The following is a 17,406-nucleotide window of genomic DNA, read 5'->3' on the forward strand; positions in this document are numbered from 1 at the left end:
ACCTCAAAAACATACAATAAAATGAAGTAACATCTCAGCTAAACCTATAGACATTAGTTGGGAAAATTAGCATGTTCAATATCTAACTGTCAGGTTAAAAACAAAAAAATTAGGCAGGCAGATACATTGAGTGTTTAGTGCCATGCACTACAGCAAGGCAGTGTTGCTGTAGTGCATGGCAGTGTTGCTGTAGTGCATGGCACATGTTAAGTGATGAGTCACCAATTGTTCATTAGGTTTCCAGTGGCAAGAGATGGTAGAGAGTTATATTTACTTTGTTTCTGATCAGTACAGTCATCTTGTTATATTTCTGTCTACTTACATGGTTATTTGCTTTCATTAGGAATGAGTCAGTCCAAATCACAGTTTCAATTTTTACAAAACAAGTGAAATGTAACTTTGGAGTTTTATTTCAGTTGTTTTTATTTTTATTCAAACTCTTTTCAACATTACTTAATGGGTGAACTTTTGTCAGTTTGAATTAAAACAAAATATTCACTTGTTTCCCACTAGGAAAATTTGCAAATTAATAAATTGCATTTAAAAACTTTCTGAATTGTCTTGATTAAATAAGTAAATAGAAGAAATCATTTTATAAATATATTTTCCTTTTATCTTATTTTTTTGTGGGTATATTTCAATGCTAATATTTTTTATTTTATAAAAATTTTAAAACATCATAAAAATATGATCATGTTTTCAAAAAGAAAAATAATGAAAAAGTTGATCAAAAATTTTTAACAAATTATATTTCTGCAAAAAAATTGATGCATTTCTAAAATAATTTTTCAGAGAAAATTATATGGCCATTATTGTCATAAAGAAATCTTGCATTTTTGAATGTTAAAAAAATCATTAATTAGTGCCCCACATTAAAAAATAAAATTATTCATTTATTAGTGATGATGCCTGTCATCTTTGACTTCAGTTTTATTTTAATGAAAATAAACACACAGAACATAGCACATCCAGTTTATAATTGTATGTGCTATCCTATGCTATGGTATAGTACATGTTTAAATTAAAGCATTCTTTTAATTTAAAAACTTTTACATTAATTTATCAGTTTAGTGTTGTGCTGGCAAATTATATTGTAGACCTATTTAATTAGAATATTTCAAACCACAGTGGTGCTTTATACTTCAAATTTAAAACAATCCACAAGGCCATTCAAATTCTGACTCATTTGAAGTCTGAATCAATTTTTTCCATTAGAAATAATGGAAAGTTAATTAATCCATTTCCAGATCCTAAACAATACCCATTTCAATAAACTTAAAATAACATCCACATATAATTTAAGATCAAAATAACACAATTAAATGTTTTAATAATAAATTAATAGATGAAAACAATAAATAAAATATGTAAACAACATACAATAAAATGAAAATTGCATTTATTGGTTGCACACTTGACTTTGTCATCTTAAACATGGCTCTCAGATGCACCATGTGTGTACTGCTTTAATGCTTTACAGTAAGTTCCTTTTCATCTCAATTGTCAATATTACAACTTTCCTCTTATGCTTTGTTGCTTCCACATACTTCTCTGATGCTTTGATTAATAAGTAAAGGTTATATTGGATTGAATCATGTTTTTGCATATTTTAATTAAATAGCCGTTATTACTTAACATAGATATGTGATTTAATTATAACAATTATAAAATTTAATACATTATTATAATGTGAGATTATATTCTTTGTTTAGAAGCTTATTTTAAACTTTTTATTTCACTTTTTGTTTGAATAAAATCAAGTTGAAATGTCTTCTGATGAAAAGCATATCAGTCATATTATGCTTTGAGTACCAGAAAGGCTACAATACCATACAAACAGTAAAAATAATTTGTAATGTGTATGGGGAAGATGCTCCTGAACTTCAAATATGTCAAATGTGATTTGAATGATTCTATTCATCTATTCAGGAAATTTTGAACTAAAGGATACAAAATGTACAGGTTGCCCAAAAGCTGTTGACAAAATCTTGCGGGAAGAAAATGTTAAAAATGAACAAATAATACACAATATATGTAATCAAACACTCCAAAAATTAAGCAAAAAAAGCACTGAAAATGTGAGTGTAATGCAAGAGGAAGAGATGACTTTGGTACGTGACAGATTGCATTTACATTTCAAATGCATTTTCTAATGTGCACACAGTTTGAACTTCAAAGCAAATTTTTGTCTAATTTAGCATTTGAATCTTAAGTGTTTTAAGTTAGTCATTCAAACTACAAGATACCACTATATATATTTATTATTAATCTCTTCATAAAATGGTTTTTTTTTTAGTGTTAATGTTCAAAAGTAGCCCTATTTTATTATTTATAAGAGTAAATTTGAATTTTACAAACTAAAAAATGATAATTCATTGATTCATTCATAAATTTTTCTATTTTGTATGATAGTGTGCAACAATTTTCAGGAAAATTTTGTATATAAAATTTATATTCTGGGAAAATTTTTGGTCCAAAAATATTCTGCACCTTTGTTGTAACATACTTTAAAAATTATTACTATATATTTTGTATTATTGTTTAAATGTATAATTAGTTTTTTAAATACAATTGTAGTTCAGTAATTTAATTAAGGGCATGCAAACTAAAAATTCAAAATACAAAAATGAATTTATTTTGAAAATTGTGATGGTTTCAAAATGAACAATTCATGTAAAATGAATTAAGGTAAACTTACTGTATTTGAGTAATTGTCACTTTAACAAAATCATATCTACTTCATAGTCTGCTACTTTTCAAACTTTTGTTTTTCCACCTTTCAAAAAGTTTTAGAAGTTTTCAGTTGTAAATTGGCAGCGCTTGTTCTGAAATCTTTTGCAAAGTTCTGTTAGTGGTGGAATTGGCCTCTCATCCTCCATCATACATTTTCAGCTTAATTGGTATCAAAACTACAGGTATACCTTGACTTACGTCGTTCCCGATTATACGTCGTTTGTCAAAAAAGTGTATGGAAAAATAAAAATCAAGTTTAAGTCATTTTATTCGACTTTATGTCTGTCCGCCACAGATATTGAAGTCGTAATATCAATAGAAAAGTGTTTAAAGCGCACAAAATTATATTAAAATATATACATTTACAAGTATGCACTATATTTACAGTACATTCATTCGTAAATTTAGATTACTTTTTTCTGTACTATATTAAAAACTAAAATTTATTTGTTTGTAAGCTTAAAATAGATCCTTATTAACCATATATTATTAAAAATGCATTAGTAAATAAAATACAAAACCAGGAATGGTAATTTATGGTTTAGCCTAGTGACAAGTAAATTTGACTTACGTTGTTTTTTGACTTATGTCACCTCTCCTGGAACCAATTACCGATGTAAGGCAAGGTATACCTGTATTTGATTTGTCTCAGTTGGCTTACATTAGGCACATTGTTTTTACCGGGAAACCACTGTATCCCATGTTGGTCAAAGGCAGCAGTTTTGTCTTTAGCAAGTGGGATGTTACCATATCATGTTTCTGTCATACATAACTTGTAGTTTCCATTTTGATAGCACTTCTGTGCTATCCAAATGGAAACTAAGAATGGGATAACTGTCTTTTTTTTAATGCACTTTGTAGTATACATCGATATCTCCATGTTAATGCAAAATTGAAACTGTTTTATGAAGGCTTGAGACTGCCTGTGAGAACTTTTGGCTACTACACCAAAACTATCACTGGAAATTTTTTAAGATGCTTGATTTCCCTTCTGGTATAATAATCCTATTTTTCACAGTAAAAACTTTTTATTTTTTTGCATGTTCAGAGATTTTTCATTAATAACATATAAATAAACAAATGTTTTATTGTAATTGATATATTTGCATAATTTAAAAGTAGAAACTCAGTAATTGAAATAACATTGTTGTTGGTTTTTTTATTACAAAGATACTGGAAGTAAAATTGTTTTTTGATTTTATTTTTTAAATAAAGAATTAAATTGACAGTGATAAGTTTATTTTATATTATCAAGAATTTTTAAAATTATATATATATATATTTTAGATAATACAAGATGCATAAGACGAGGTCCAAGAATCAAACATGTTTGTCGAAGAGCTGCTGTAGTATTAGGTATTCCAAAAGCAACATTTCCTACATCAAAAGAAAAGAATGTTAATCAAAATCAGAATACCTCATTAGAGCAGAAACAAACCAATGTAGAAAGTGAATCAGAGAAACGTAAGTAATACTAACAATTTTTTTGTAATGTCAGTTGCAAAATGTAATAACAGCTACTGAAGTTACAATAGTAGTGATTTATTTACGTTGTTTATAAGATCTGCATAAAAGACAATTTTATGAAATGAATTGGAGTAACTGTGTTGTGATATATTGTCAAATTATGTGAAATGATAAAACCAAATAGATCAGCGGTTCCCAACCATTTTTCATTAGTGTACTCCCGTGGCATTTCCAACTTCCCAACGAGCAATGCATGTGCAAACCCACCTGTTTATAGAGAGTGTCACCATTTTGAATTTAATTTTTAACTCAGTTCTCGGTCCCCTGAGTCTGGTTGTTTTATGCGCACATGATTTGTGCACCTAATACTTTGTGCCAAATTGCAACTATTGACAGGTACTCTAAGCTTACACTGCAGGCAGTAGGATTTTATAAACAAGACATAGTCTTGTCAATAAAAAGTTAATAAAAATACTGAATAAATAATGAAAAAACTTAGTTTGTAGAGAAAATCTGGAGAAACTAGCTGTCTTTTCCTTGTTAACAATAAAAAATACTTTTTATAAACAAAAGAATGCTTTTTCAAACAACATGTGGGGATATTGTTGAGAGATGATAATAACGGTAACACACCCCACCATCAAAAGTCTGTAGTGTAATCACTAATCACACATAATGGTATCCCCACTACCATTGACCGACTGCACAACATTTATTGATCTGTTGCATTGTACAATTGGCAGCATAAGTTTTTATTTCTATTTTTCATTTTGAAATGTATAATAAAGTTTATGATTGTTGCAAAGAACATTTTTTACCTACTAATTTTTTAATACTATTAATTTGTGATACATAATATATTAATTTTTCTGCCATAATAATTAACTTGTTTCTGTACCCTTAAACAACCTATCGCATACCCCGGGTTGGTAATCGCTGAAATAGATGATAAACATCATCTATTCTCACAAATTTACAAATTGTTCATAAGGTAGATAAATTTGGAATATTTTGAAGTCAAAAAAGTTCTCATTTTTGTCTGACATTAGTAGTTGTCTTTTTATTCATCACATTTTATTATTTTATATTTTAGAAATTTTCTATTTTTACTTTTCTGATTTTTGTTTGTATTGATAGTAAACTTGCTCAAAAGAATTTTTTGAATATCAACATATGCCAATTGCCAAGCATAAAAAAAACAAATATCCATATTTCAATTGAATTATCATTACAGATAAGGTATAATTGACCGCTATCTTTTGTAGTTGGAGGGAATAAAAATTGGAAGATGAATAGAGAATGTTAGGGAAAGAATGTTTTTATTGTTTAAAACAAAAAAATATTTTTATTATGTATGTTGTAAATGCACTGAAGACTGTAGTTATCAATGAATTATGGAATTACAATATGAGACTAAAAAATTTATTGTAAAACAGGAACTAACATGGCAAGATTTTTTGAAAGAATTTGAATTTAAGTTAGTAACAATTATCAAGAAAAAAATAGTAACTTTTTTGGGCAAAAATGAAAATTATTGTTGAGATTTCAATAAATTCTTTTATGAAATGTGTCATTTTTGTACAAAAACAATATTTCCTCAAACTGATGATGTGCATTAACAAGTTGAATATCACATAAAAAAAAGTGTTACCAATTATTTCTAAATACAAAATAAAATTTGTATAAACAATAAATCCAAGATGGAAAATTACTCTAAATGTAATTAGAAGATATAGGAGAGAATTTTTTTGAAGAATTCAAAATTAATTCATTCTTCACACAGGAACACACAATCATGTACAGTGGTACCTCAGGATATGAACGCCCCAGCATATGAAATTTTCAGGATATGACATGAAATTTGAACATAATTTTGCTCCACAATATGAACAAAAACTCACCATACAATGTTACATTAGTTCGCAGCACCATTTTTTTATTCACTTCTGTTCATTGGTCTCAGTCCGCGTGTTTGCTTCGTCGTGGAAGGATCTCACTCTTTAAAGGAAATCTTGAGATATTATCAGAAAGTGACTGATTTTATTGAAAAGAAACATTCCGAAAAGGTTCACACTGGCCGTATTGCTGCTCGGAGTAATGACATTTGCCTAGTCATTTTAGAAACATTTTAAAAAGTAGGCAAAGCCAAACTTCTTTGGATAGATATTTTACCAAGCAACCTCTATTCAGTGAAAGTACTGGGTATAANCCTCTATCCAGTGAAAGTGCTGGTGGAAGTGAAGGAAAGAAAGCAAAAAGTAGTGAATAAAAATGTAAAAATATATAAATATAACAACACTAATTTTTTTTAATCTTTTCTAAGTTATTTTTAAGTTATTGTTACATTATGTTATGTAAGTTAAGTTTTAATATCATTTCCCTTCTCCCTCGCTTTCGCCACCAGTTTACACCTCCACTGTCGTCTATCCTCAAAGGTAAAGCGCAAATAAAACTACATTTTTTTTTTAATCAATTATTATTCTATTATGGTTATTTATATATTTACAACTACAAAATGCATTTTTCAGTGTTTTCCTTACTAAAGTTATTTTTTTTCAATGTACTACTTAGCGTTAATTTGAGTGTGTTTTTTGTGTTGGAACGAATTATTTGGTTTTACATGTAATCGTATGGGGGAAAATGATTCACTGTACGACATTTTCATGATACGATCTCAGTTTCGGAATGGATTAATTTCGTATCCTGAGGTACCACTGTATTGGTGTTTATCTTCGTTTATAAACATCTCACTGTCTAAATATGTAAAATTTCTGTAAGTCCTTTTGGTATCTACATAGTTTAAAAAGTGTAACTTTTGTAAACAATGAAGTTTTCTGTGATGTGGAAAGAATGAATTGAAAAGACTTCAGAAAAAAAATTGTTTTCTAACTACAAATATTTATTAGTATTAAAAAAAGCTACTTATTGTATCTTTCACCTAAGTTTATATTATAAAGATATAATAGAAAGAAAGCTACAGTAGAGCATCGATAATTCAAATATCAATCAACCGAAATGCCAGTTAACCGAAAGTTTTCCAGTTGGCAGATTTAAATTGTGGCACTGCAATATTTGGCTATGTCTTGGGCTACTCCAATATTATTTTTGTTGGTGTGCATGTTTTAGATGCCAGCACTGGTATGACCACGAGAGGATACTTAAGGACATGCCAGGATTTGAATGAATTTCAACATGGGATAGGTTAATATATTTTTTTGTATGTAATCAGTTATCCAAAAAATCAATTTTCCGAACAACCCCAGTCCCCAATTGATTTGGATAATTGATGCTCTACTGTATTTATAAATTTGGTATTTTTAATTACATTTACATAATTTTTTTTTATAGAAAATAGCCTTCCTTCAGAATTTTCACCTTCAAATGATTTAAGTTGTAATGACGGTAAAGTAAAAGGTATTTTAAAATCTGCACAAGATTTAAAAGACAAAGATTCCAATATAGAAACTGTGAATAACAATTTGCAATTAGATGAGAGAAAAGAAAAGTGCCATTTTTCTGAAGAAAACTCAGAAGGCCAGAAACTTAGTACAGAATGATTTATTTTCTTTTGAAGAATATGGCATATGTCTTATTGCCAGTAAGTAAATTATATTTTATCATTTAAATATTTTAAAAATAAAGCAATAATAATATATATTAAAAGTTAAAATTATATTTTACTAGCAGATGAGCTTTGTGTTGCTCGAGCAAAAAATAACAACAGCAAATATTAAGATTATTAGATTATTTCATACTTTTAACCCTTTTATTGTATTATTTTATAGTCTTCTAATCCTACTATTATACCACATTATAGTATTTGATTTATATATCTATGAAGGTTATCTTACGTAAGAGTTTATCACATCAAATGACCAATCTAACATATAAAAATTCTTTAAATTGTGTACAGAGGAATAAAGAGTTTTTAGAGGAATAAATAAGTTTTAAAATGTGTTAGATTGGTCATTTGGTGTGATAAACTCTTACATAAGATAACCTTTATAATTATATAGCTGATCTTGCCAGTTTTCATTGGGTGTGAGAATTAGGCCCCCCTCTTCTGAGGCTAGTTAGAAAATTTTTAGATGGGTTTAAAAATATGTTTAATTTCCTGCAAAAATACAAAAAATTGCATCTAAAATAGTATAGTAGAAGCAAAATTTTTCGGGTAATCTTTAACTCTCTTCCTCCTCCCCACGAGGGAAATTCCGAAAAAATTTTTTAGTGTGCATTCTCATGTAACTGTGTACCAAATTTAAACTTAACAGTTCCTTTTTTTTTTTTTTTTTTTTTTTTTTTTCCAGTTTCAAATTTATAACAGTTCCTAACTGTTTGGGCTCTGTGCTTATTATTATTATTATCAATCCATCCTGATTAAATTATAAGATTAGGATCAAATTTATGAGAAATTTTTAATGTTACTTGAATAAAATGATTAATTTTAAATTCTAAAATCTAAAAAAAGCTTGTTTGGAACAAATTCAAATATTCATTTGAATTTGTTTATTTTGGATTTATTGTTTTTGAGTTATCCAAAAAGTGGAAATGATTAAAATATTTATTAATTGCCAAAATGTATATTATATGGGCTACTATTTATTTTCCTTCTTTATTATTTACACTTTATANTTAATTTTCAATTCTAAAATTTAAAAAAACTTGTTTGGAACATTATATTTCGAATTTGGAATGAATTCAAATATTTGTTCGAATTTGTTTATTTTGGATATATTGTTTTTGAGTTACCCTAAAAGTGGAAATGATTAAAATATTTATTAATTGCCAAAATGTATATTATATGGGCTACTATTTATTTTCCTTCTTTATTATTTACACTTTATACTGACTAAAACTAATTCTCTCCTCCTCTTCCCTTGGGGGGGTTGAATTTCCAAAAATCTCTTCTTAGTGTGCATTCTCATGGTGCACCTACTAAAACACAGTTAAAAACACAAAAATTGCATCTAGAATAGTACAGTAGAAGTCAAGTTCTTTAGTGTAATCAATTATCATCTCCCTCTCCCGCATGAGGAGGAATTTCAAAAAATCCCTTCTTAGTGTACATTCTGTGTACCAAATTTCAACTTTCAACTCCTCATCATTTGGGCTCTGTGCTTATTATTATTATTATTAACCCATCTCAATTATATTATAAGATAATTTTGTATAATTTAAAGATATTTTTATTCTTAACTTCTTAATAGCATAAATATTTTTAAATTTATTTCTGAAAAATGTTTTCATAACTGCAGAACTTGATTAGTTAAATATTTTATATAAAATTATATATTTTTAATATTGGTACATAAAATTTTATATATTTGAATAGAGTTATTAAATTATATAAACTTTAATTAATAAGAAAATAATATAATTAACACTTCAATACATAATGTAAAAAATTTTTCATTTAATAAGATTTTAATTTCTTTTATAACACTGAAACATGACATATCAATCCAAGAATGAATGAACTCTGTTCTATAATTGATAGATTCCATTAAACAGTAAACTGTTGACAAAAGGAATACAAATAATTTGTTTTTAGAATCAATGTAATTGTTGTAAAAAGTATATATTTAAATATTATTTTGATAATTATCAAACATTAAAAAAGTAAATGTAAACTGAGACAGTACTACTATAAATATTAAGTAATAAGCAGGATGACATCTCTGTAATGATTCTATATGTCCTCATTTGGATACAGGCATCTCTAAATTGCAATCATCTATAAATGAATCTCTACAGGGTTGGAACCATCATTTGACAGAAACTGTATCACTGCATGTTGATCTGCTTTGAACAGATTTGAAATACATTCCACCATCATTGGACTATGGTATCACTCATATAGATTTTGGTGTTTGTTGCAAAATTTGTAACTGAAAGATAATTTAATAACCATTACTTCTTCTTACATCAGTTTTCCTGTACTTCAAAACAGCTGTCATACTTCATATGGTTACACTGTAATATTCATGTATATATAGCACATTATGCAAACACTGCCGTGAATAGAAACTTTTTGATCATGCATTATAGAATACCTACAGGAGAAGATAATGTGCAAACAATCCATTCTGTTTTTTTTTTTCTTTCTTCAATGTTGTTGTTGTTAGTTAAGTTATCGCAATTCAACACTTGGGTGATCTGCCTAGTGGGGATGCCTTCCAGGAGGTCTTTTTAAGGGAAACTGGCTCCTATTTAGGCGTTAAGATGTGGAGAAAACTCCGTATGGCCAGCTTGTCCGAGCGAGGCATGAACCCATAACCAAACTCACAGTGTTCAGGGTACAAAGACCACTTGGCCACTGGTGGGCATATTTTTTCTTCAAAATTATGTTTTATTTCATTTTCGCTTGTTCTTGTATACATACATAAACAGTGGTGCCTCATACTTTGAATTTAATTTGTCCTAGGAGACTGTTTGAAGTCCAAATCAATTTTCTCCATTAGAAATAATGGAAAGTAAATTAATCTGTTCCCAGACCCCAATATTCATGTCAATAAATTTAAACAGCAAATACACATAATTTCAGGTAAAAATAAGACAATTAAATGCCCTAAATAATAAATTAAAACATGAAAACAATAAATAAAATACATAAATACTGTATAATAAAATAAAAAATGCATTTACTACAAATAATCTTCTCAGAAATGATATCAACAACCAATTGCTTCTCATTTATCCACACTAAGAGGAATTTTCCATCTCCTCCATAACATACAATTTTCTGGAGGTTGACATTGAACTGTCAACTTCCAGAAAATTATACATTATGATTGAACTATCTAAATATGAAATTTAGACAGTTTAATTTTTTTTAGAAACAACTGGAAAATAAAGTTTTTAGAATATTTAATGTGGATATCCAAGTGGAGTAACCAAAGGGTGTTTTATCACATATTTCATTGGAAATAGATGCATCAGCAATGTCTGACAATATGAAACTTTCAAAAGAAAACATTCATATGCTGCCGTTCTATCACTTCAAAAGTGACCACAATGCGATGAAGTCTCATAATCTCACCTTGAAAATTGTTTGTTAAAGCATTATGGGAAGCATTAAGAATAAAGATCAAGTAGCTGTTGCAAATATCAAAGGGCAGATAGTTCAAAAGAAGTTGATGGATGATCTCTGTTTAGCATCATGATGATGGAGCTGCTTCCAACCAATATCAGTCATGAAAGAATTCTACTGTGAACAACTGGATCATTTCAGCACCTGAGATTAAAAAACTTTATCTAAAATTGCCATGACAATGCACCAGTACATAGAGCAAAGGTGACCTTAGAGAAGCTAGCCATTTTGGACTGGGAGGTTCTGCTTCATCCGTCAGTCCATACTTGGTGCTTACTGACTGTAAACTATTTTGCACCCTGTAGAACCATATTGCCAATATACAGTTCAATGACGATACCCAATGTTTAAGACTTTCTTCAAAGAAAAACCCCAGTCATTCTATGGATTGAAAGTTTGCAGCAAAGGTGGCAAGATGTGATTGATATTGATGATGATTACCTATTAGGCTGAGCTGTAATCATTGAGTTAATTATTGTCAACTAAGTTTTTTCAAAATGTCTAAATTTTACCTTTAGAACCTAATGTATATAACCAAACATAGAAAAACTAAAGTGAAGAAAGCTCTGAAAATACTCGAATGTAACACAGTCTCTCTCAAGTTCTTTCTCATTTTAGCTTTCACAGCAAGATTGAGAGAGAACTTGGATGCACAACAGATGGCAAATAAATGTGTTCACTGTAAAAAAGAAGCACATATTTTTTACTGCATGTGCATTTCAAACTGTGATTAATTGTTTGAACTCTGAGTTGAATTTCTTTCAAATTTAACATTCAAACTCTGGAACATTTGAAATAAAGTTATCACTGTACACACTATATAAATTCATATTGATAAAATAAATTATAATGAAAAATATGACATGCAGTGTGTAGCGTCTTTGTAATCCAAAAAGATTTCTCTTTTTGGATTACAAAGACGCTACACACTGCATTTGATGATACAGCAACCACGTCCTCTACATTAAGAAAAATATGACATCTTTAATTTTGTTAGAATAAATATATAATTCTAATAAACAAATTTATATTTTAGATTTGTATGCTGTCACTACATTAGGTGTGATGATAATGAAAGTTCCCCACACTATATTCATTTGAAAGGTAGCAGTTAACTTCAAGATTTCAGCTAACTGAAGGTTATAGAATTGCTCTTTAAGAAAATGTTTGGATTGAGGATGGAAAAACAGGAGCAGCAGTACTCTCTCCCATCCATGACACCCATGGCATCTCCCTCTGACAGCTTTGCTACTATAAATAATCTTTGTTTACTTAATAAGGTAATTTTCTTGAAATTTTATTTTATTTTTTTATATTGTTATCATTTTTATGTTCAAAATACTTCTTAATGTAATTATAAAAGTACAGCAGAATATAGTTTATCTGAAAGTCGGTTATCCGAAACGTCAGTTATCTGAAAGAATTCCAGTTGGCAAATTTAAATTTTCGCTAGTGCTGTGGCACTGCAATCTTTGGCTATATCTTGGGCTATTCCAATATTATTTTTGTTGGTGTGTGTGTTTTAGCTGGCAGCACTGGCAACTTTTGTGTAGTGTTTTTTTGAGGACTGTGTGTCGTGCTGAATTGAACTTTTTTGATACTAGATTAACTTCTAAAGTATAATTTTTTTGTGTTTTTATATTGAAAATATAAAAACACAAAAAAAATTATACTTTAGAAGTTAATCTAGTATTTTTTTTTCAATATATTTATTTTGTTTGTAAAAAATAAAGAAATAATTTATAATGATACAATAGCCACAATTATTATTTTTAAAAGTTTACATTAGGCTTAACATTGACGAAAATTTAATGCGAAGCGACACGCAACGGAGAAAAATTTCAACATGGGATAGGTTAATATATTTTTTCGTACATAATCTGTTATCTGAAAAATAAGTTATCTGAACAATCTCAGTCCCCAATTGATTCGGATAAATGACGCTCTACTGTATTTATATATTGAAAAATATATGAAGTATTTTCAAATGTTTTTCCTAATACATGGTTTCATAATTACTCTAGTATACAATAAAACTTCTCCAGAAGACCCCCCTTTAGATGACCATAATTTCTTAGAACAGAATTTTTATTCTATAGGACTCATTGTTTTTAATCCTTTGTAATCCTATTAATCATTGTACCTCCTTTAGCCAACCACCTCTTTACCCAGCCAGTGATCACCTGGATTAATCCCTTTGTGTACATTAAAGAAGTTGGGATATTTATTTCGATTAACAGGCACCATCTATCAGATAGCTCGTATAATGTTGTCTGTTGTGTTTTGTCAGATACAACTATTTCCATAGTAAGTAGTTATTATAACTGATTAGTGGGCATCAGGAATGAAAGTGACTTGTTGATTAGGCATTACAGAACAAACTGTAAAGAAGTTTAAAATACGATATGATTTTTCTGTTTTGATTGCCAGATACTAATGTATATGTAGTAAATATACTATCAAAGTGACTAAGTGTGCCTGGAATATGAATGACAAATTAATTTGGTATTGTAAAAAGAAAAGTTTATTGAAAACAATTGAAAAACATTAAAAAATAAAAAAACATATTTATTTATATTACCCAAATTATCTTGTAGTTGGCATCTGTGAAAGAAAAGTTACTTCATGCACCCACTGCAAGATAATTCTCATTGATATTTTTTTTTGTTAAATATTAAATATTACTACCAATTATACTTAAAAATAAAAATTTAAAACAGCAAATAAACATTGATTAAGCACTTCTTAAGATTTTCAATCCCATCTTCAGATCAGCATTTGATGATCTGACTATTTGAATAGAACAATTTTATGAATCTAACAACCAACATTACAAACTCTAACATTTCTTTAACAAAATTAACAGATAGCTTTAAAATTTGAAATATATAGAAAAATTAATAATAAACATGCAAATACTATAACATTACCCATGCATAAACTAAGAAACAAAAATAAAAAAGCAAAATACAAATAAAACTAAAATAAAAGTAAATAAAATAAGGTAAAATAATAACTGTAAAAGGTAAAAAAAAAAAAAAATAATAATAATAATAAAATAAGAATAAAATAACCATAAATAAAAATACATAATTTAATAATACAGTGGTACCTCAGGATACGAAATTAATCCGTTCCAAAACTGAGATCATATCATGAAAATGTCGTAAGGTGAATCATTTTTCCCCATACGATTACATGTAAAACCAAATAATTCGTTCCAACACAAAAACCACACTCAAATTAATGCTAAGTAGTACATTGAAAAAAATTACTTTAGTAAGGAAAACACTGAAAAATGCTATTTGTAGTTGTAAATGTATAAATAACTATAATAGAATAATAATTGATAAAAAAAAATGTAGTTTTATTTGCACTTTACCTTTGAGGATACACAACGGTGGAGGTGTAAACTGCTGGCGGAAGAGAGGGAGAAGGGAAATGATACTAAAAGTTAACTTACATAACATAATGTAACAATAACTTAAAAATAACTTAGAAAAGATTAAAAAAAATTAGTGTTGTTATATTTATATATATATATTTAATTTTTATTCACTGTTGTTTTGCTTTCTTTCCTTCACTTCCACCAGCACTTTCACTGGATAGAGGTCGCTTGGTAAAATATCTATCCAAAGAGGTTTGGCTTTGCCTACTTTTTAAAATGTTTCTAAAATGACTTAGGCAAATGTCATTACTCCGAGCAGCAATACGGCCAGTGTGAACCTTTTCGGAATGTTTCTTTTCAATAAAATCAGTCACTTTCTGATAATATCTCAAGATTTCCTTTAAAGAGTGAGATCCTTCCACAACGAAGCAAACACGCGGACTGAGACCAATGAACAGAAGTGAATAAAAAATGGCGCTGTGAACTAATGTAACATTGTATGGTGAGTTTTTGTTCATATTGTGAAGCAAAAATATGTTCAAATTTCATGTTGTATCCTGAGGTACCATTGTATTCACAGACAATTTAAAAGTTAAAACGCAATTTGAAACATTGGTCTGGCCAATGGAAATTTGTACAATATAAATAGCTAGGACTTGAGCAGAAGCTTAACCTCCAGTTTTCAGAGGAAGACTCATGATTGTAAAGAAAAAAGCCATAGCCAAGGATGTAATTCATTTCTTTCTTTTATTTATGTGCAGAAGTTTGGCAATGGTGATGGTCAACTTTTCAGCCATTGTAAGTGGCAAATTTCTTGTATTTTTTTAACAGAATCTTTGTGTCCTTTAATTGAAGAGAAGCTTTCTTTTTCACAAGATTTATTTTATTAGGACTATATATAATATAATTTTCCTTGTTTGAGATCATCTTTAAACTCGGACATCATGGTCTTAAGTGTGCAATATATGCTGTATGTAGTATTCTTTCCTGTCATCTGTTCGATTGCAATGGAATACATGCTACTTTGTTGCTCCTTTGGTTCAATTCTTTTTTCATTTTTAATTATCTCATATATCTGCTTTTTATAGTCAGCACATCTACATCATTTTTTGCTTAGAGGTTTGTATAGAGTTTAGGAGACTCCCGGTCCAGTGATAGATATTTATTATTTCAATCACAGTACTTGTGTTTTGTTGCTTATGCTGATATCTACCATCTTATTTTTTGGAAGATTCTGCACTAGGTTGTGATGAAATCCAAAGAGCATAGTGGTCTCTATGACTATACTGATTTTTTTTAATGTAAATCATCTGCATATGACAAATAGATGAAGACTTTTCAAAGTAGTACCCTAAAGGCTACTGTTTTATAATACACTGAATCATCTGAGATGGATTGAGTGCATGACAGTATAGACCAGGGGTGTCCAACCTTTTTGTTTCTCTGGGCCGCATTGGAAGAAGTCAAGGAGTTTTGGGCCACAAGTATATATAATATATACTTGTGGCCCAATATACAAGTATATTTAAGGATTAACATGTCTAGATTATAATAATAAGTATTAAAACTTTATCACGAAAAAAGATATTTTAAAAAATTACTTCTATAGACACTTTCAATTTTTACTTAGAACTAGATAAATTCATTTATTATAAAAGAGACAAACAAAAATTTATTTGAAAAACACAAATATTTGTTTTATTTGGGTCTCTAATTAATAAAAAGCATTTAATCAAAAAAGACACAGTCTGTCCAAAGATATTTTTTGAAAACCACCTTTATACTTATCATGTGTTCCAGAATACCTTTGATGGCCGGACCTTTCTTTTCAGGCTACTAGGTCGTCAGGTTAAAACATTCCTCAAAAAACACACAAAAAATCCAATTAAAACAATAAAGTAAAAAGTTGGAACTGGTGGTCTTACAGATGTCTTGAATTTTCATCCTGTCCAGTTAGGGAATTTCAGGCCTTTATGTCCACTTGGTAAGTGTGCTGTTAAATGTAGATTTTGGTGTTATCCCTCTGGTGACGAATTATTTNCACTTCAATACATAATGTAAAAAATTTTTCATTTAATAAGATTTTAATTTCTTTTATAACACTGAAACATGACATATCAATCCAAGAATGAATGAACTCTGTTCTATAATTGATAGATTCCATTAAACAGTAAACTGTTGACAAAAGGAATACAAATAATTTGTTTTTAGAATCAATGTAATTGTTGTAAAAAGTATATATTTAAATATTATTTTGATAATTATCAAACATTAAAAAAGTAAATGTAAACTGAGACAGTACTACTATAAATATTAAGTAATAAGCAGGATGACATCTCTGTAATGATTCTATATGTCCTCATTTGGATACAGGCATCTCTAAATTGCAATCATCTATAAATGAATCTCTACAGGGTTGGAACCATCATTTGACAGAAACTGTATCACTGCATGTTGATCTGCTTTGAACAGATTTGAAATACATTCCACCATCATTGGACTATGGTATCACTCATATAGATTTTGGTGTTTGTTGCAAAATTTGTAACTGAAAGATAATTTAATAACCATTACTTCTTCTTACATCAGTTTTCCTGTACTTCAAAACAGCTGTCATACTTCATATGGTTACACTGTAATATTCATGTATATATAGCACATTATGCAAACACTGCCGTGAATAGAAACTTTTTGATCATGCATTATAGAATACCTACAGGAGAAGATA

At 28.7% G+C, this 17,406-nt stretch overlaps 1 protein-coding gene across 1 annotated transcript in view; it reads left to right on the top strand.

The window, feature by feature from the left end:
- Window positions 1–12,701, top strand: part of LOC111613064 — a 66,726-nt gene extending 54,025 nt beyond the window's left edge. Inside the window, exons 7-9 of the mRNA XM_023354363.1 lie at window positions 4,021–4,197; window positions 7,549–7,798; window positions 12,327–12,701. Of these exons, the coding sequence (XP_023210131.1) occupies window positions 4,021–4,197; window positions 7,549–7,757 (386 nt within the window). The 3' untranslated portion in view covers window positions 7,758–7,798; window positions 12,327–12,701. The remainder of the gene's footprint in view (window positions 1–4,020; window positions 4,198–7,548; window positions 7,799–12,326) is intronic.
- Window positions 12,702–17,406: the final 4,705 nt, after the last annotated feature.

This window comes from Centruroides sculpturatus, unplaced genomic scaffold (genome assembly GCF_000671375.1).
Source record: "Centruroides sculpturatus isolate CEXI.00-Female unplaced genomic scaffold, Cexi_2.0 scaffold1735, whole genome shotgun sequence".
Taxonomy (NCBI): domain Eukaryota; kingdom Metazoa; phylum Arthropoda; class Arachnida; order Scorpiones; family Buthidae; genus Centruroides; species Centruroides sculpturatus.